General features: G+C 34.9%; 1 protein-coding gene across 4 annotated transcripts in view; it reads left to right on the top strand.

The window, feature by feature from the left end:
* nme9 (NME/NM23 family member 9) overlaps positions 1–22,415 on the top strand; it is a 56,625-nt gene that overhangs the window by 2,202 nt on the left and 32,008 nt on the right. For 3 of the 4 annotated variants that reach the window (XM_039756338.1, XM_039756337.1, XM_039756336.1), the window contains 6 exons: positions 3,829–3,886; positions 4,496–4,599; positions 4,946–5,017; positions 7,662–7,778; positions 9,203–9,368; positions 21,562–21,644. In XM_039756338.1, the coding sequence (XP_039612272.1) occupies positions 3,862–3,886; positions 4,496–4,599; positions 4,946–5,017; positions 7,662–7,778; positions 9,203–9,368; positions 21,562–21,644 (567 nt within the window). In that variant the 5' untranslated portion in view covers positions 3,829–3,861. Of the gene's footprint in view, positions 1–3,828; positions 3,887–4,495; positions 4,600–4,945; positions 5,018–7,661; positions 7,779–9,202; positions 9,369–16,190; positions 16,679–21,561; positions 21,645–22,415 lie in introns of those variants that run through there. The other variant, XM_039756339.1, reaches the window with a different exon arrangement.

Raw genomic sequence — 22,415 nt, 5'->3', positions numbered from 1 at the left:
AGCTCTTCCAGCTAAGGCCGTTTTTTTAAATAAATAATCACCGCGCTCGCGGCTTAGTGAGGGGGCGTTGGGCCATAGCAAGCCACGGGGTGATCTGAGGTGTGGGCGTTACTCACCGAGTGCACAGGTGAGGAACTGCCCACATCCTTGATTGTTCCCGTGGCTAATGTGCTGCAGCTGCTATGGACCCTCGCAATATAAAAAGAAGCGCGAGTCGATTGGGAGTAGTGATGGGAAGTTCGGATCATTTTACCGACTCGGACCTTTGAGTCTCGTTCAGCAAAATGAAAAAATCATTTTTCGAGTCCTTTCGTTCAATTCTCTTTCCGGCTCAGACTGCATAGGTTAAGCTTATGGGGCTGTCACGTGATGAACGAACGACTCGAAAAACCAGAAGACTCGAAACAGGTGAATCAATTCCAATACAGAAACTATAGGAAGTTGCGCAAATGCACATGCGCGGCTGAACGAATCACTCCCACGAGACGACTCGTTCTTCCCAAGTCACATTAAAGATTCGTTCAAAATGAAAGAATCGTTCAAGAACAACCCATCACTAGTTGGGAGATGAAAAGAGGGGAGAGAACGAAAAAAAGAAAAGAGAAAAAAAGGACGGAGGTTACAGGGAGCAAGGGAGGAAGCAAGTCGGTGCGAGAGAGAGAGAGAAAGAGACACACGAAGTGTGTGTGGGGGATGAAGCGAACGAGCGCTCGTGGGCAGCTGCGAGGAAGTTGGGTGTTATGCTGTCACCCAGGCGTTGGAGTTGGAAGTCGCTCCCGCTAAGCGATCAGGTAGCGGGAGTGACCAGAGAAAGGTGACAGGCCGCGGAAGGCCGGAAAGGCAGCGGGAGTCGGGAGGCTTGGTCAGGGATTATCCAATGTGAGCGTCCTGGCCGTTGGATATGAACCAAGTCTTGAGACTGGGATGAGTGCCAGACTGAAGCCAGGTATCGGGAGGTCTCCAGCCTCGTGTGGAGGTGATATAGAAAAGGGCAGCTGCAGAGTGCGTCTCACCTGCTGCTAAGCCCAAGCAGGATAAGCAGGTGAGACGCTAACCGAAAAGAAGCACCGAGCTTGGCATTGCTGTTGGTTTAAAAAACTGCTTCCTGAATGAACGTTTTAACCTCAATTTTAAAGGATTGTTTTTTCTATTGTTTTTACCTCCACGTTTTCTTTTATGGATTATTTATTGAACTTTAGAAAGCACTGCATTTATTGAACACTTTGTTTTTGATTGTCTTTTAAATAAAAGCACTTTGCACATCTTTACCATCCCTCTTGTCTCAATTGTTATTGCCTCAACTGTCTAGCTCATCGGTGACATTACCGACGGTGTTGGGTTGAAGGGCTCCCGAATAGCGATGGGAGCGTGGAGCCAAACCCGCATCATCACATCCCATTTTCTAACTTTAGCTTGACTCCCCATCATATATATATATATATATATATATAATGAAAAATATATATGGCTATATACAATATATACATATAAGAACACTTTTGTTATGAGTAACTGGTTAGTAACCTTGCATGCATGAAAATGTACAGTATTTGCTAAAATGACTAGCTGTTCAGCACTCTTTTGATCTGTGGTTAGAAACTGTCCCTGAATCTGCTGGTATGGGAAATGCGACTATGCAGGATGTTTCAAGTCTTCAATAATTTTCCTCGCTAACACAGTGTGCTTTATATGTCTCCTGAATAGCTGGCAACTGGTGATGAAGGTGATGAACAATCCTAACAACCAAGATAAACAAAAATATACCCATGTAATGCACATAAATGCTTGCCACATTGTAAAAAAGCAAACAATTCTTTGTAATTTCTATACTGACACCATTGTTTAGAGACTGGGAAAAATATCTTGCTTAATTAAGGTAAGAAGTCCAATTAAAATCAGATGTTGATTGGAACCAAAAATCTGCACCCACAGTGAGCCCCCAGGACTGATATTAAAAAGCAAGGAGCTTAAAAGGAACATATGATTAAACATAAAACATATGATTTTCAACTTCAGAATACAAACCACCTGTGAAAAAGCACCTCTTAACAACTGTATCCTGTTCCACATGTGTCTAAAGGTACATCTGCTCTGATGATTAACTGAAGAAGTGAAAACCAAGTTTTGAGATCATTTTCCATTGCCAGTTGAAGTGGATGAGGAAAGTCATAAGAAGAATAAGGGGTGCTTACAAGACTAGCCTCATCATCACATGGCAGTCTTAAGCAAAAATGTAATTTGTGGCTGTCAATTCACTTCAGTGTGTCCAGCCATATGCCAAAATGAAAAGGAGGGTCAGTGTATTTTCAATGAAGTTGCATGTACTTTGTATATACTGTATATGCCATTATCAGGGCTGATTTTTGGGGTCTTATAGCCTTTTTCTATAGTTGACGTCATTTAGCATAACTGTCATTGGGTTTGCAGCTTGTGTTTGTAGGGGTCTGGTCTCCGGGGTCACGACTTTAAGTTCATCAGCAAAATGGGATAAAAGGTCAGCAGTTGCACCAGAGTTTATCTGATCTGCGGATAAATCCTTTAAATTCTAATAGAATTTCTCTTTGTTATGGCCTGGCTTTCGACTTCTTGGCTGAATTTTGACTGTGATTCTTGCCTCTTGTCTGGGTTCCGGTTGCTTTGTTTATATTTTATTTCTTTGGTTTTGCCTTTTGCACGCGTCTCCCAGTTTGACTAAAACAATTAGTCATCTATTTTCTGCCGAGCCAAGACAGTATATACATCAATATGTCACAATGGAATAATTCTATAAAGGTTTAACCAGTTATCTAATTATCCCATGACCACAAGATTTGTCCTTTTTCAGCTCATCTAACCTAAAATTCTTATTGCTTGCTAGGCCTCATTATTGGGCATTTCTCTTGGGTTGTTTGTCTGAGAAGCAATCCAGACATGTTTTCCCATCTTGTCCAAGGAATAGGGTTAGGCCTTTGTTCCACTATGTAGGTTCAGAGCAGGGCACAGATTTACTCAACCACAGCAATATTTAAACACTACACTCAGATCAGCATACATTCTAACATTTTCTGGATATTATATTTCATTAATACAATCAATCAGCTCTCTCAGTCCTGATGTAAAGTTTCTTTCTTATTGTACTTCATCTTTCTATCTCTTGGTCTTATAGCTCGGACAAAAACAGAGTCTCTTCCTACCATGTAGCACATTTTTTGGCATTGAGTCTTTTTCTATTTGATCAATTTACATTTGTTTTTTACATTGTTTATAATTATTCTGTCATTGCCATTTTGTGCTAATTTTTTGCATTGATGTAGGCTGTAGTCATATTAATTAGAGTTGCTGTGTTTCTTGTTGGTCAGGTGATGAGTTGTGCCATTATTTCCTGCCTCAAAAAAATAATGGCATTTAGTTTCTGGCATCCAAACATTTGGAGTCTAAATAAAACGAAGGACTTTGTTAAGAGATAGTTAGGAGCAATTAAAACAAGCTAGTATAGCCTTTAGCAGTCATTTTCTTTCTTTCAGTTTTCCTTTGGGCACCCTCCTGCATGGCAAGGTGTTTCCAAACAGTTTGATTGTTTGGTTAATGTAAGGTTAACTACTGTGGACAGGAAGCTCTCTGGAGATGTGGTCCCTAGTCATGTTAGCTATTCTCGCACATGCCTGTTGGTATGAGGTATCCTGACTGTGTAGTTCAGGGGACCAGCTAGATGAAATAAAAGTAAAACATTGGTCATCAGTGCAAGACGGTGTTTATATATGGCCTAGCAACAGATTGGTTTCCATTAATCATTTAGACTGAGTGAGTTCCACTCTTTAATGTTTTTAATATAGATTTTTTATTTCTTAGGTTCCTCTTACAAATCAAGAGCAATGGGATGAGATGCTTGCTCGTAAAGGAGTAAATGGTAAGCCATTATAACACAATCCACTGTAATAAATGCTGAAGTGTCTGTCTTTGTATCTGCTATCAAACAGACGGTGGCTCTCAAACATTAGCACTGCTTTTATGAGTTCATACCAAATGGTATGTTACAGAGACATAGCAACTGGACGGACACACTGCACTGCAAACATTAATGCAGAGGTCTACTTTGATTATTTAGATTTCATCCCATTTTTGATGGGTAACGTAGCACAGCTAGTACCTGCATAAATGAAAAAATGAACACCTTTTCTTCCAGTTATTTTACTTGTAAATGTAATTGTTATAATTTTTAAAAAATTACATTGAATTCCATTATTTTATGTTCTATAAATTCATAATAAGATCGATCATCATTAATCTTAAAAAAGCCCTTTAGCTGAAGTAGTTTGTTATTCAAACGTATTACTTATGATTTTCCTTTATTTTTTTTTCAAATACTGATAAATATTCTGAGTACATTAATATAAGCATACATGTAAAATGTTAATATCATGGTGCATTTATATGAAATATATACAGTATCTTCCATGGACTATTATGTAAATTCTTTATTTTAAATGGTTATGTGTATATTCTTTTACCCCTGCAGTCATTGATGTGTATCAGCAATGGTGTGGTCTTTGTAAAGCTGCTGTTGGCTTCTTCCGGAAAATAAAAAATGACCTGGGAGATGATCTTTTACATTTTGCTACGGTATGATCAAGTAACACTTTAACTTCTTAAGTGAAAGACAAACTCCTAGTAGATAAAAACATTTACATAATTGCTGTAAATAAACGCATAGAAAATATAGAACATTGTTATAAAATACTCTAACTCTAAGATATAATAATGATAAAGTCTAGATGTCAGCAGCATGAATGAGTCTCTTTAGGTCTGTAATATACAAAGTATAACTCAAAAAGAAAAAAAAAACATGACCCTATGGTTTTAATTTGTTGATATTATGGTGATATTTTCATATTTTTAATAATTGAGAATAAAACTCTTTAAACCTTTTGTACTGTGTTCTACTCTGATATTTCCTTTTCCTATTTAGGCTGACGCTAACAGTATTCCAGCACTAGAGAGATATGTTGGGCCTTGCATACCCACCTTTCTTTTTATAGCTGTAAGTATTCCTTTAGTGTTTTATCTAATAATTTAAAATGGATTCTATGGATAGTGACATGTTCACTATAGATGAAATTTATTAAGCCTGGCATAATAAGTTCCATTTGAGATGATTTTTGTAATCAAAGCTGAGCTTTTCTTCTTTAAACACAATAAGCCCTGTTTTATTTAGATGTGACACTCATTCTTTCTCCTTCACTGTCTGTTATCTTAGGAGTGATGTCATCCTCACCTGTAAATCCATCCATCCATTTCCTAACCTTCTAACACAGTTCTTGATTTCTAGAGCTGGTCCTTGTCCTGGAAGCAGTTACTTCAAGTCTTTTGCATGCGTGGCTGGATCAACCATCACGGTGATCTCAGGACCCTTGCAAAAGAGGTTGACATTATCGTGTAATCATCAGTTTGGGAGACAGTTTTGAGACAAGTTTACAAAATTCACTATCACAAGTGAAGAGCTGTTAAGATTGATATTTTTTTGTGATTTTTTTTGTGCCTTCTCTAGGGAGATTTTTTAGACTTCTATGTGACTAAACTGTGGTCTTTTAACTCAAGGAATTCAGTATTATCTCAGAGATCAGTATTATCTCAGGACCCTGGGAATGTGTGACACCACTATCACAACCAGATTAAAAGTCATCTCATTTGTTTCTTGCTTATTCAAGTTTGTATTGATTTAATGATGTGTAATCCTCTACAAAAATACTCTTACCAGTTTTCTAAGTTCTATTCTGGCTTACATTTTTTATATTTGTTTTAACATTTCTGGCTTGTCAAAAGATTGGTTTGTCTCCCTGATATTGACCCTGCGTGTATTTTTGATCTCACTTCATTTCTGATGCTTTCATTAAATTTTTTTTCACTGTCTTCTGCTGAGACAGAACAAAATATCAGATCACGAATTTAGGCAGTTTATAGTAAGGCTTGAATTTTTGAATTCTGTACAATATGCGTTCAGTAAATTAACATCTGAACTGTTATCTGATCTGTATCAGTTTATTTGACCCAATTGTGTCCTCAGAGAGAGACATTAAAGGGATTAAAGTGTCATAGGAACCTTAGCATATGTGAGAAAAAAATAACAGGAAAGTTCTCATCTATAGAATAGGCACCCACAGCAGTCTGCCATTCACCACACTCCAACCCCACTTCAGTTCTCACAATTATAATATTATATATTTTTTACAATTATACCTAAATAAAAAGCTTTTGGAAGAAAAACATGAGTCCCTGTTGGATAATATGGATGAGGTACGATCAGAGCAGGTGTCTGTAGGTCACTTTTATGAGTGTACATTGGATGTGTTCTGCACCTTGATAAAATAGGAAAGATTTAATGCTGCTCACAGGGTGCTGTAAAACTCTAAAGAATATACAAATTGTTTACTTTTGCACTGTGACCAAAATAAGAATTTTTGTTCATTCAGAAAATAAGTGCAAGAAGAAGAAAATTAAATGATGAGGTGTTTACAAAATACAAGAAGAGTCAGCAAAAAAAATGTACATTTAGTTTGCCATCTTATGTATTTATTCTTTTTTGCATACTTAATCAAATTGCTTCTTCAGTAAATGAAGCAAATGATGTTTGAGCAAAAGCAGATGTTAAGATATCAAAAGGCTATAGTGATCATGTGCAAATAAATATATTGTATGAGCTAAACACAGTGTGTTGATTTATACAGCATTATCTAGCTACAGTCTGGGGAACTGTAAAATTATCTATGATCAAATAACAGGAAACATTGAAGAGGGACAAGTAGCAAGTGTTATATATCTGACAACTGGTTCCTGTCTTGTACCTGATGGTGCTGGGAAAGGATGTCATCAGTTTAGCAGGCTTGAGAATACTATTTCATTTTTCAACAGCCCTTGCATTGCATCTCATTAAAAAATAAATGGGATTAAGTACTCAGCCTCATAAAGGAAGCAAACTAAAACTAACTTAAAAACATTTAGACTTGAATTAAATCCAGTGAATTAAAAGCGGTGACTTAAAATATTATTATTCTGAAGGTCTCAGAAGAGTGTTAGTAATTTTTTATATTTCTGATATAGAGCAGAAACAGCTATCAATGTATGTGGGTTTCTTAATTAACATTTAAATTGGCTTCTATTTAAAATAAAGTTTGGAACAAAATCCTTATACACAGTGCCCTTCCAGGAACTAAGTTAGAGATCCCCAGCTTAATTTATTTTTAATCACATTGTAAAGGAATTTTTGGCCATCCATTTAACACATTAATTCGGGCTGTAATAGAGCTGGATTATATTCTGTTTACAACAGATCAAGTCTGGTTTTCTCCCTAATATCAGTCATGCACAGTAGATTTGGAAAACTCATGCCCTTTCACACTGAGACAACTTGTAAATTTCAGTCAACCTAAACAAACGTATTTGGATTATTTAAATAATTTGACACTAATGATGGCTGTTTTTCTTTGCATTACTGCAGTTGCTCATAGAACACAATTTCAACATTATATAGATCCAGTACTGTGAGAATTAATTGTGTCCGGAGTTAAATTTCTATGAAATGTTTTTTTTTTTTCTTTCAAACATCACATTTTTGTGACATTTTTGAAAGTGTTATTCTTATCCTAATAAACAGTTTCAGAAGACCGCATTGTTGCTTTTGATTGCAGGGAGGAGAGCTGGTGGCTGTAGTGAGAGGAGTAAATGCTCCTCTTCTTCGGAAGACAATTATCGAGCAGCTAGAAATAGAGAAAAAAGTGTTGGACAATAAGGCTGAGCGCAAAGTGGTAAGCTACACAATAACTGTTAAAATTAAAAGTAAAATTTTGAATATTGCAAAAAAAATTCTTAAACAGTAATGATCCATTTGTTACAGTGAGTCTTTACAGATCAAGAAAATTTTCATCTTTGTAATTGTAATGAAATTCTGAATTGATAATTGTTTTATGAAAATCAAAGGAAGGGAAGAACCATTCAATCACATAATAATTTTTAATGAAGAAAAAAATATATATAATTTTGACATGTAGGGGTTATCTCTCATCTCAAACCCCAGACACAACTAACTACAATTCAAGTTCAGGTCCAAAAGACAATTTATGAGGGCACAACACCTTTAATACAGCTGTGAACACGTTTTTATCCAGGCACTCCTCCTTCCATTTTCTTTCTCCTCCTCCTCTAATCCTCCTAGTTGAGCTCTGTCCTCCTCTTTCTTCCTACTCCAACTCACTTGGAACAGGTGGAGGAGTTCCTTTTAAACCTGGACCTGGAAGTACTTTCAGTACAACAACATGGCCACCAGGAAGCACTTTTTTGGTCAGGCAGAACTTCCATTGGACAAGGGAGTCTCCTCCAAGCACCACCTTCTGGAAGCCCCCCTTGTAGCCCCAGTGGTGTCCAAATAAAAACTACACCAGAGGGATGCTACCATCCAACATACTGGTGAAATCTAAAGACCAGGAAGGCAGTCTTCTACTCTCCTTCCAATATATCATAATTCCTATTGGGAGATGAAACAACAATCATCAATTTTCTTAGATCATTCATTATCAGAGGCTTCTGGCTGGGTAATGAAGCATCGTCCATCCCAAGCAGGATGTCAGTCCATCCACACACAGGATTGCCTCCTGCAATTCTACTGTTGCTGCCCAGGATTGACTCTGATATCCCAGGATCCTGTAATAGAATTACCAAGTTCTGGAAACAGATGTATGAATAAATGAACAGGCTCGTCTATAAAATAAAATGAAAAAATTCTAAGATATTCTAAGAATGATTTATGACAGAAAAAGTAAATCAACGACTGAAAATTATTTAATCCATGTTTTAATAGTCTAGGACTGAGCTAATATTTTGTATTTTGCCTTTAATTTTCATAATTTTGGATTTGTGCACATCACTGTATTTATGGATACTGCAGTATGTGGCCTCATGATCTGAGAGAGGATGGCGATCTTTTTAAATAATTTCTTTACTGTGATAATGAATAATGCTGAATCAACCTGAACTTAAACATTTTTGAAGCTATCAAACTTGTAGATACTCATTTACCTAAGCACAAGTTTATGTTGGCATAAATGATATGGGGTTTATTTAAAATTGAATCTGATGCTTTTATGTCTGATATTCTTCACAATATGACTTAAAGTTTGGAGGTGCTTACAGTTTTGTAACTGGTTTTTTTACTCTTTTGTTTTTAAAATTCTAGATTCAAGATGAGTGGCTAATAGAACAAGAAAAGGCAGCAGAGGAGAAGAAGAAGGAGGAAGAGAAGAAGAAGGAGGAAGAAAAGAAGAAGGAAGAGGAAGAGGAGAAGGAGAGAGAGAATGTAGAGGAGGGAGCTGAAAATGAGCCCACTGATGAAGATGCAATAGGTATAGACACGTCAAACCATGTTCTGTTTTCACTTTTTTGAAAATACAGAAATGCAGTATTTAAAAATTGTTTCTAGGTTAGCCCTGGTTTTCCCTCTTGGACAATATATGTTTTGTAATTGATATTTAGTTTATTCAGACAATAGCTTCTGCAACTGACACAGATGATTTTGATATTTTTTTTAGTAATTGTAATGAATGAGCCATACATTGAATATTTATGACATGCCAAATTAACCTTAAGCAATACCTGAAAAGTGATGTTATTGCCAAATATCTTAAAAATGCAGTTCTGCTTTTCAGATATCACAAACTCATTTTAAGATACCTAAAAATATGTTTATTTTTTATTTGACCATATCAACAGTATGATATGTTTTGAGATATATCAAATACATTTTCAGGTATCTAAAAATAAACCACTGTGCATTTCATGATATCTTAAGGACACTTTGAGATACTCTAAACTGATATACTGTACTATGTATTTTGTGGAACTGAGACATCTCCAAATTGCTTCCCAACCATTTTTTGAATAGGACTTTCTATATTTTTAACATATCTCAAATATATTTAAAATATCTTAAAATATTGATCTTAATAGAAATGTATTGAACCCATTTCTGATATCATTAATTGTATACCTTAATATGATGTTAAAATATCCTACAATATTCAGTTTTTACTAAAGGTATCATAATTTGTATTACAGAAATCTTTAAGTCGACAGTTGAAAATATTTTAAGATTTCTGAATTGGAGGAATCGTTCATTTTAGGGTATCCGAAATAAACCTGCGATATCTAAAAATGTATCTTTATTCTCAAACAGGAATTAATATGAGGATAACTAAAATGCATTTTAAGACACATTGTATAATTCCAAGTAATCTTGAAATAACAACTAGACCATTTTGAGATATCTGAAAGACATTTATTTTTTAGATGCCTTAAGGGCCTGTTTATAATTCACAAAACGTAATGCATGCGCCTGGGGATGCTACTGCTATGCAAGCAGCGTACTATTTATACTTGCGTGAGTACTTTATGTAGATCTGGAAGATTTCCGTGCGTGGCTGTGTGAGATATCATCATGGTGAGAAAACAACGTTCAGCTTTGCTGTGTTGTGAATTGCCCGGAAAATCCATTTAATTCAGGACACCTTGCCACAATATCTCTAGAAAGGATGGATGTTTAATGACTACATTTATCATCCAGGGACGCACCCATTCCAGCAAGCATCGGGCATTAGGCAGAAACAATCCCTGGATGGGGCATCAGCTCATCGCAAGGTGAATGCAAGCACACACATACTCATAGAGTCATTTTAGCATCGCTAAATCCCCAAACCTGCTTGTCCTTGGAAGGAAACTGGAGAGCACTGTGAAAACCCACCAGGAAAATGTGCTAACTTCAGACAAGAAACACCAGGGATGTAACTGCCTGTGAGGCATCAGCACTACCACTCTGCCATAGTGTAGCCCCACTTGTGTAATTGTTATCAGTATTCATTATTTAAATGAAGTTAACGATTTATCTGTAAAATGTTACATACATACTTTAACATATTTCATTAGGAAAGTGATATCAAGTATAAATATAAAGATTCTAAATGTGCAGAGAGATGGAATATCATACATTTAATGTGTTCTGTCTGGCAATCATTGCCTGCTGCTGCCATCAGCGCAGGAAGAAGTCCCAGAAGCACATAGCGATTAACAGTGGGTCAGTTTTAAGATGATGTTTGCAAGGTTTCACTTTAATGACAAAATAAACTATGAGATTAAAGTCGAATTTTATGCGATGCTTGTATAACCTATGCAAACAATAGATGAAGAAATGTACCACAGTGTCATCATTTAATAAGTCTGATGATTTGATTACTGCATCAAACCATTCTTCAAACTTTGAAGCACACAGATTGATTATGTAGGGTCTGCAAAATGGCTTGCTGTCACATGTTGATAGAAAACAGAGACTCTGACATAACATTCCAACTTGAGCACACAGTGCCCTCACCCCTATTTTTTGCTGGTACTGCAACTCATGCACGATTCGTCATGTTAGTTTCTGAGGACATGCACATTCTGAAAGTGAAATATAAATTGGCCCTAAAATGGCATGAAATTCATTTGAAATGTACAGTTATTTAATTTAATTCAAAACCAAAACATCTGAAGATATTTAATGAGAGTTACTCCTTCTTATAAACACAATATTACTTTAAGATTAGTGTCTATTCTGATTCATTTAAATCTGTGTTACTTTTTATTGTAATTACAGTGTCCTCTTTGATAGTAAAGTTAATTTTATTTAATGCTTCTCTACCTAGAAGATAGTAATTCTATTTTAGAGAAACCAAAACAGAGGCAAGAGGCATGGTTCAGGTCACAGAAATTAGGCAGGAGTCTTAGGTCTGCTTTAAAAACTATTTTTCCCCCAGAGGTGAGAAGAACATTAATACCCCATATGATGAATATTGATTACCTTCAGTTGGCATTTAATTGTTTTTTGTTTCAGTATTTTTCCCTGTGTAAATTATAACTTTTTTATCATGAAGTTGGAGTTTTAACAACATCTTTAGAGTATTACTGTAGCATAAAGCCTATAAAATGGGATAGAAAGCTTTGAAACAATGTAATTTTTATTTTACGTTTAGAAGTCCTCTCTTGTATTACTAGTTAAGAGTAGACAGGTAAATTTTAAAGTGTTAATCTTAAAATCCAAATGCAGTTTTCAGTTCTTTTCAGGTGCAGGCTATTATACTCTGTGTTCCTTTTGAAAAGAAGCATTCACTATCGCTTATCATTTAGGTTAGGTACTGCAAAAATGCATCTAATACTCATTTACTATTATATAACAAGTCCTTAACAAAGCCTTCTTTGGGTCTTCATAACACAAAATATTGGTAGTTCAATTATTCATCCCTGTGCAGTGTGGCATTTTGATATGATTGTAAAATGACTTGTTAGTATGGAGGATCCACAGGTCTTATACTAAATATGGAATATCAAGAGAAATGTGTCTTGGTTAGGCCACATCAGACTACAAAGTGACATTTTGTTAGTAGGTCACATCACAGAGATGAATAAACACTTTACTGCTGTTTTGTAAATGTTATAAAGACCCAAATAAGCCTTTATTAAGGTCTTGATACACAAGGCTAAGTGTGTCATAGATGTTTTTTTACAGTACTTCATCCAAAGTGTTGCCAGCATTTCCAGTCTAACGGTGTTTACTACCTCCTGTTTATGAATTTTTCACAAAACTTGAGCAAACTCTTATTAGAGTTTTATCACTAACTGTCACTGGTGGCTTTCCTAATGACACATTCAGTAAATTACGATCATCTTATTGTTTTTACACACCCATCAATATTAGATCATCCATGTAGAAGCTTTTAGAAATATTTCGTAATTCAATCACAGACAGAACTAGACAAGCTAAGAAAAATCTTTTATGTAATAAACATGTACCGTTCAGAATATGGAGTGTTTATGTAGAATAGAATTAGAAATGTTTTTTAGTGTTAAGAAAGGAGATTTTAGGTGTCTCATTGTCAATGATGATTGTATTTTTTGTGTTTTTATTAATGCCTGACACCTAAAATGTGTTTACTGTCTACACTCATAAAATGGGTAAATCATATTATTTTTAAACAATGTGTAAAACTGGAAAGATGTAAAGGAGATGACTGCAAGCAAGTATAAGAAACTCAAAAAAGAAGGAACCAAATCCCGTCTTGTTTAAAGGTCATTCATTGATATAGATAACATAAATAATTTCCCTCTTTGAGCATAGGTCTTGTCTTACAGGTGATATTCTTCTATAATGACTACTCAGCACAAGGAAATATAGAAGTAGTGTATTTTACTAATAAGAAAGATTGAGCATACATATTTATTATGCCTTATTTGTTAATTCAAATATAGAGTATATATTTTGTATTGTAATTACGAATAGATAGAAATGAAAAGATCAACTTTTTCGTGTCTTAGAAAAATGACTTGTTTCAACCCTCATGTGCCTGTTTATTAAATATAGTCGACATTTTTTCTCCTCTTTTTCTAAATTAGCTTTGGTGCACATCGTTTTTTTTGTTTTCTCATTTAGAGCCATCTGAGCCAACAGAAGAGATTATGAAGGAGTCAGAATAGTGTGCAGGGAGTGGTGGGTCTACTTGAGTGTTCCTTCCGCACTACAATACCTCCTGTGTTGGTGAACTTTTCTATCTCTATTTCCTTTGTGGGCTGTCTCAGTGAAGTGAGAGTAATGTGAGATGTACATGCAAGTGTAAATGAACAATAGGAACTCATTAGTAGTCCTCGCTAGTGGGTAGAAACTCATGCTATGCTATTTTCACTGTAAAAGGCCAACATTAAGACTGCTCCTTGGTAAGGTTTTCTATAATCCCGATAATCGCCTGTCTTGCTGACTTCTAATGCCACAAGCTGAAAAAAATATTTACATATACAGTGCTTTCAGAAAGTATTCACAGTGCATCACTTTCTCCACATTTTGTTATGTTACAGCCTTATTTCAAAATGGATTCAATTCATTTTTTTCCTCAGAATTCTACACACAACACCTCATAATGACAACGTGAAAAAAGTTTACTTGAGCTTTTTGCAAATTTATTAAAAATAAAAAAACTGAGAAATCACATGTACATAAGTATTCACAGCCTTTGCCATGAAGCTCAAAATTGAGCTCAGGTGCGTCCTGTTTCCCCTGATCATCCTTGAGATGTTTCTGGAGCTTAATTGTAGTCCACCTGTGGTAAATTCAGTTGAGTGGACATGATTTGGAAAGGCACACACCTGTCTATATAAGGTCCCACAGTTGACAGTTCATGTCAGAGCACAAACCAAGCATGAAGTTAAAGGAATTGTCTGTAGACCTCCGAGACAGGATTGTCTTGATGCACAAATCTGGGGAAGGTTACAGAAAAATTTCTGCTGCTTTGAAGGTCTCAATGAGCACAGTGGCCTCCATCATCAGTAAGTGGAAGAAGTTGGAAACCACCAGGACTCTTCCTAGAGCTGGCTGGCCATCTAAACTGAGCGATTGGGGGAGAAGGGCCTTAGTCAGAGAGGTGACCAAGAACCCGATGGTCACTCTGTCAGAGCTCCAGAGGTCCTCTGTGGAGAGAGGAGAACCTTCCAGAAGGACAACCATCTCTGCAACAATCCACCAATCAGGCCTGTATGGTAGAGTGGCCAGACGGAAGCCACTCCTTAGTAAAAGGCACATGGCAGCCCACCTAGAGTTTGCCAAAAGGCACCTGAAGGACTCTCAGACCATGAGAAAGAAAATTCTCTGGTCTGATGAGACAAAGATTTAACTCTTTGGTGTGAATGCCAGGCGTGACGTTTGGAGGAAACCAGGCACCGCTCATCACCAGGCCAATACCATCCCTACAGTGAAGCATGGTGGTGGCAGCATCATGCTGTGGGGATGTTTTTCAGCGGCAGGAACTGGGAGACTAGTCAGGATAAAGGGAAAGATGGCTGCAGCAATGTACAGAGACATCCTGGATGAAAACCTGCTCCAGAGCGCTCTTGACCTCAGACTGGGGCGACGGTCCATCTTTCAGCAGGACAATGACCCTAAGCACACAGCCACGATATCAAAGGAGTGGCTTCAGGACAACTCTGTGAATGTCCTTGAGTGGCCCAGCCAGAGCCCAGACTTGAATCTGATTGAACATCTCTGGAGAGATCTTAAAATGACTGTGCACCGACGCTTCCCATCCAACCTGATGGAGCTTGAGAGGTGCTGCAAAGAGGAATGGGTGAAACTGGTCAAGGATAGGTGTGCCAAGCTTGTGGCATCATATTCAAAAAGACTTGAGGCTGTAATTGCTGCTAAAGGTGCATCGACAAAGTATTGAGCAAAGGCTGTGAATACTTATGTACAGTACATGTGATTTCTCAGTTTTTTTTATTTTTAATAAATTAGCAAAAACCTCAAGTAAACTTTTTTCACATTGTCATTATGGAGTATTGTGTGAAGAATTCTGAGGAAAAAAATGAATTTAATCCATTTTGGAATAAGGCTGTAACATAACAAAATGTGGAAAAAGTGATGCGCTGTGAATACTTTCCGGATGCACTGTAAGTGTAAATGTTAACTTTCCATAATAGGTAATAGTTGGTTGTTATTATTAACTTTGGTAGTATTGTAGCAATATTTAAAATGTTAGAATATCACATAAATAAAAATGCATATAATTGTTTTTATCATCACGTTCCAATACAGTTTCTAGCTGAATAGGTATAAATAATAATAAAAAAGAGGTAATGTTTACCAACATTTTCATTGCATTTCTAATAATAATTTAAGATGATACTCTTTTTAAATCAGATTATCATTTGAAAAGTGAATATGTAATTTAAAAAATCTCTAGGTATTCTTCAAACTTTAATGATTTTATATTTAAAAAGTTCTACCAAACAAAAAATCTTTGCAGAATTATTTAGATGAAATATTTTAAATAATTCCATAGATAAGAGTTGTCATTACAATATTTTTGAAATGATGGTTGAATTTCTGTAGTCATCTATCCGTCTTTTGTTGTACGTACCTACTTTTTTAAAAAAAAATTGTTTTTAATTAACCTTTTTCTAATTTTTTTTAATTTAAAACTGCTAACATCTCTATCATTATCGGCCTCAAAGTGTCAGTGTATTTATATTCATTGATACTTTCAAAACGTGAAACGCTGTGCTTTTCTGAATTAAAGACTGCATCATTATATTTTTATATTTGAAACTTAAACTATAAACTGCTCTAATACAATTTCTTTATAACATAACCATTTTACACTTTTTCGACTCAAATAAAGGGAAATTTGTAAATACAAAAGTTATATTTAATGTATCTTCATTTTCTTAACCCAAGATTTGAATTCTAGAAGGATTGAAGCACAGATCGCAGCAGTTCATCATAGAGCATATTTATCCGCATGGAGAAAAGAATTTTGCCCCTAAAATGTTTGTTTTATCCTTTGAATTCTAGTAACACAAAAGTCTGTAACTCTGTATTTGTAAGAACAATCTAAAATGAAGGTTTATCCTGCCAGTGACTGTTGAACACATTTATACATGCATGTATGTGTAATAGCAGTAATCTCAATTGATAAACCCCAACTGAATTCAGTTTCCTCCTCCCCTTTAAAAAGTAAAAAGTACAGATTAATCACCAATACCATTGTATCAGTGCAGTGCAGAGTTACACTCCAAGAACGACCTTTCAGCAACCTTAGCCTAACCCTCTCTGTAAGCAGTCATTCCAGCAAAGCCACAGTAGGTAAGTGTGTTATCAGCATGTTTGCAGTAGATGTGTTGATGCCAGAGACCTTAATAATAGCAACTTTATGTCTTGGGGCAAGAACTTTATAAATGATTTTGTTTACTGGTGATCGTTAATGTGAGTACAAAACCACGTTCTTGCCTTTGTCACTTCATTTACTATACAGTATTTATGTTAAATGCATTGGCCTATTGGACTCTGGACATACTGTACAGTTGTTGGTTTATTTGCCACCTGTTCCTGTGGAAAAGACGCAGGGAACTGTACTTAGTCTCAGTTTCTCAAATTTAAAAAACATTGTGGAGAATTTGTCATTTTATAAATAACATGGCAGCATCTTGTGTAAAACTGTGAAAGATAGTAAATTTCTTAATTCTTAAATCATTTATAAAGATTGCTTTTTTTACATTATATTGTGCATTTGGGAAGGGAAATTTGTTCTGCTGTTGCTACTCTACTGACACTTGTACCGATTTTCTGTGTATATGTTAAATGTATAGCTGCATATCTATATTTTTGACATGCTATTTAGAAAATGAATGGAGGGTTATCTAGAAATGTGCACGCAGGTTTACATGTAGGACATGCATTTGAAGATCACATGAAATTTTAATGTGTTCTGCTAAGGTTAGAACTTAGTTCCCCAGCAGATTTAATGGCACCATGTCCAAAAAAGATTCAGCTATATCTTATATTATATCTTGGCAAATATATAAATGTTTATGATTGTCATTGAGATAAGCATTGTCTTATACCCACACTTAATATGTCAGTATTTTATGCAAAGATATTGTAAAGTATTTTGCAGCTTTCCGGCTCATATGAACAGTGGTTGGTTTACCACTAGTAATAGAACTTTATTTTATAAAGCCTTCACATTTAACTGACAACTGATGAATTATATGCAGATGAGCTCCTTAAACCAATTTGAATAAACTAGACTTACAGAGACTGGTATTGTAAACAAATATTCAGGTTTCATTGGCACATAACACAGTACAGAAAATATTGAAATCAGACACAGCAATTTTTAAAGCATGTTCGAAGGTTGCAAGTCTCGTATACTGCGGAGAAATCCAATGATGCATCTAAACACATGTGACAAATACAAAATGAAACTGGTTTCTTCTGTTCAAAAAATCAAGGGGACAAAACAAATAATTTCTCAAAATCTTATTTTTTTATGACATAAGTACTATGATTGGCCTACTTGTTAAACAAGGAGAAGAATATGGAATATTTCTGCATATCCATATTGTAAACCCCCCTAAGAGATTACAAGCATGCTTCAATCTATGGCAGCTACACACATACTTTACATGTTTTCATTACTCTGGCTATAACCCAACATCTTACATTATATTACATTATATTATTTACTTGTTGGGCATAACTTCTTTAAATTAAAACATTGGCCAAGCAGAGGAAGTGCAAATACCCTTTGGTAAAATTGTATGTAGCTTGTGAACAGGCAATTTAGTCAAATGCTTTAGAATATAAACAATAATGCATGTGTTCCTCTGATTTAAAGACATTACATGAAAGAAGGGACAAGCTCTTAACAGGCATAGTTACCTAATATAAATGAAAATAATACCTTTAGCCGTATAATACTGAAAATAATCATACTGGCATATAGGAGAAATAGAATTAAATATGTAAGTAATATTTTAATTGAACAGCACAGCACAGTGACACAATGGTTAGTACTCCTGGCTAACCGATCCAATATCATGGGTTTGAATGTCACTCCTGGTTATTGTCTGTGTGGATTTGCACATTTTCCATTTATTTGCATTGGTTTTCTCTACCAAAATGTGTGTTTTTTGTTAACTGATGAGTTGAAATTGGCCCTGTATGAGTGTAATTATTTATGTGTGTGAGGTCCCGTGATGAACCTGGTGTCCTGTAGATATGTAACTCCAAACAATAAATTAGATTGAAAAAGTTTAAGGATGTTATTTTTTATATATTTTACTGTGAAAACTTGAAAAGATAATAAATGTGCCATGTGCACATAAAATAAATAGTTTCACTCAAAGCTGTTTGCAACTTTCTGGCCTTTGTTTTCTAAGCAGTGTTTTATTTTATGTACATAATGCTTCATTTTAAATACATACCAGAAGAGAGAAACTTTGTCCATCCTCATAAACATAGAACTATGAAAAATGATTTATACCAGTTTTTCTGTATTACTAGATATTTTTCTTAATTAAATTTGTTAGATATTCAAATCTTGCAGCATGTTGGTCAATAATATATATATAAAAAATACTTTTTAAAAACCACACTTATATTAAGTTAAAAACTGTACTAAAAAGTAAAAAATAAAGTCTCTCATACATCACTCGTAAAATAGCTTTTGCTAAGATTTTATTGATTGATGAAAAGCGCCCACGCTTTTATTTTACGAGTGATATATGAGAGACTTACTTTTTATTTTTTAGTACACTTTTTAACTTAATATAAGCATGTTTTTTAAAAAGTATTTTTTATATATTATTTTCAACTTTTTAGTCTTGGGTTTGTTTTAGTATAATTCTGTAATCAATATTTTAACACTTCCTTTAATATTTCTATCCATTACTAGCGACATCTATTGGTGAAATCTTTAACTATTCTTCATATGAAAATTTCATTTCTTAATTACCATGGATTAATTGATCAATTAATGAAACTGATTATTGATTCATGTATTGTCATCGGAAGTGAGTAAGCGTGTACAAATTCAAGTCATTGGGACAATAGGAAGTGGGTTAAATATTGATTACAAGATTTGTACCAGACAACAAACAGGTAAAGTTAAAAGAAGCGTGGTAAAAAGGACCCTGAATGAGCTATTAAAGCACAGATTTGACTTTTGTTTATAAAAAGAAAGTTCTGTACACTCTGTAGCTACAGAATGGTCCGCCTTCAGAAGTAGCAACTGAGATCAGACATTTCTGATAGACAGTAATTGCAGCCCGATGGAGGAAGTTTGGATATTGAAGAATCAGCTGTTCATATCAGGTCTTGCCACAACATTATCATTCGGCTTCAGGTTTAAATTTGATATCTAGGACAGTCCAAAATCATGAATTTGTAAATGTCAAGTCTGTTTTTTAACTAAAGTATTCATACCAATAACTGAAATGATTCCTTCACCTGGTTTGGTTTTTGAAGATGTGCAATGACATCATCATTTTGATTATCTTGCACATTAAACAAATGTTTTTTTGTGCATTATAATCTCTGTTGACTGTTCCTGTTTATTAAAAATCAAAATAAATTCACTGTGAAATGCTATATTAGGAAAATAAAGTGGGGGTAAATGTCTTTTTGCGTCGTTGTATTAGATTGCACCCATCAATTGAGATATACATGCAGAGGATGGCAAGGACCTTTGTTTGAGCAAAGATTTCATGGAGAGAGGATGAGTAGCTATTTGTCAGTGAAACAGGCACTTATCTGAGTTGAGGATAATGATAACTATACGTGAGAGAGGCAGGGTGAGGTTGACTGTTGTCTGTACTCTTTGTTTTATCCATTTACTTACTCTGGAAGTATCAGTCACGCTCAGTGAAAACAATCCATAGGTAAAATAAGCAAGATATCATTGAGACTACATCTTCACCACTAATCACTATACATGGAATTTAATCAGATTCTGTAACAACTTTCTAATTCATATGTTATTGACAAAAGAGCTTTGGAACTACTGAAGAAGCTTTTGTTTTAGAGTCAAATGAACCATGAAGGCAAGAATTGACTGGAATCAACTCAATCCCTATAGATTTTGTAGGAATAACATTTACTGGGTCTCATCTTAAAAATAAAAAAAATCATTATTTTAGTCTAATGACTTGTGGTTTAGGCAAAGAATCCACACAGATGTTCCAAATTCATTATTGGTATAAAATTCTTGGAGTTAATTGCATGATCATATAGTTCACTGTAGTTTTTAATCCTGAAAAAATTAATATCCAGTTTGATTTTAAGTTTTCAAATCAGGTTAAAATCAGCTTGAGGAACTGCCTGCACTGATGGTTCTTGAACTTAGTGGTTTCTTTTGTTTTGTTTTGTTTTCTTTATTTTATTAGCTGATGCTATTAATATGGATGAATGTATTTATTACCTTGTACCAAATACTAATAATTTAGAAGTGTCTTTAGGCAATTTAGCTTTTACTATTGTTAAAATTTTCACAAAATAATAAGTGTTACCAAATGAAGGTTTACACATCAGGACCATAAAAACAAAACATCAAAACGAAGTCGGGTGTATCCTACTAGATGTTGTATAATCTTCCAAACATCTAGTGAGCATAATGTTTAAATAACTAATAACATTACAGATAATGGACAGGACAAATACTGATTTCTAACATCTAATTTATCTATTTTATTGCATTATGAGAAAATCTTTAGACCGTTACCCAAGTATTTTTGAGGAAATTAACACTTTGCCAGTGTGAAAATATAAGAAAAATGATCATTTGGAACATGCAAAAGAACTGCTAGTAATATAAAAATTTCTGTTAATTTTTTTTGCTGCTTGTTTCTGTTATGTTTCTTTATAAAATAAGAATTTAGTTAGCCTTGGTCAAGATATTTAATTTAAATAGTTTATATTTAATATTTAATTTAATTTAATAGTCTAGGTATTTAATTTCTTATCTAAATTATTTGTCTAAGATTCTTTCAGTCATCCTAGAGTTTTATAACAAGTGATTTCTTTTAATTGGTATGGAGGGGGTTTTAAGCCATATGTGATCTTAAATATATGTTGTACTTTGAGGCAATTCTTGTCTCTGCAATAAAACAAAGTAAATGTTTATATGTTCAAGCTTATATTTATAAAGGCTATGTATAGTGTTGTTAATTTATTTTCTTTGATTACAGTTCCGGCAGGTAAATCATTCACTTTGGCAATAATAAAACCAGATGTTGTTGCACATGGAAAAGTAAATGAAATAATAATGAAGGTATGTATGCAAGTTGTTTAGGACATTTTAAAGAAAATTATTCATAAACTTTTATGTTAACATATCTTGACATTAAGATTATAAAAATATTATTTTAGAAAAAGAGTGCAACAAGGCAGTCTCTGCAAAACACTGTACAAATCTTCTTTTATGTTAGAGAAAAATAATTAAAAATGCACTTCCTTTATATATGTAAGGAAACAACGATTATTTGTTCTGATGGATACCTAGCTGGCAAATGGCTGCAATGGACAAGAGCACCACTAGCGTAGCACAACATAGGGCTTGATCTCAAAGGTGATCAACAAACAGGAGGGACCATACTTGAAGGAGAGATTGTGCTGTAGATGCCAAAGTGGAAGCACGGGACTGCTGAGTTGTGGTACACCCTGTGTGACCGAGAAATATTGGCAGCAATCGGCACCGGTAAGAAATAAAGTTGAGTCCTGTGATGGTTGCTCAGTTGCCTGGTCCCATGAATCCACTTTCACATAGCAATCATCTTCTGCTGCTTCTCTGACCCTCAGTCCCATGAGTCCTCTTTTGTCTTCAATGGTTTTCCTATTCTTTTTTATTGGTGCTGTAATTACCAAGTCCCAGCCAACCTTGTCAGACTATCTGAACAACCTCCTGAAGTCTCCATGTGCTTCTGCTTCCTGGGGCTTCCACTTCCTGCCACACCTAATGGACTTATTTGTGTATCTAAATAAACAGAGCTGGCTAGCGAAAAAGTAAAGTGCAGCAATAGTAAGCAACAGAATACTTTCTATC

The sequence above is a fragment of the Polypterus senegalus genome, chromosome 6, assembly GCF_016835505.1.
Source record: "Polypterus senegalus isolate Bchr_013 chromosome 6, ASM1683550v1, whole genome shotgun sequence".
NCBI lineage: Eukaryota > Metazoa > Chordata > Cladistia > Polypteriformes > Polypteridae > Polypterus > Polypterus senegalus.
This window is presented reverse-complemented; position numbering and strand designations above follow the sequence as displayed.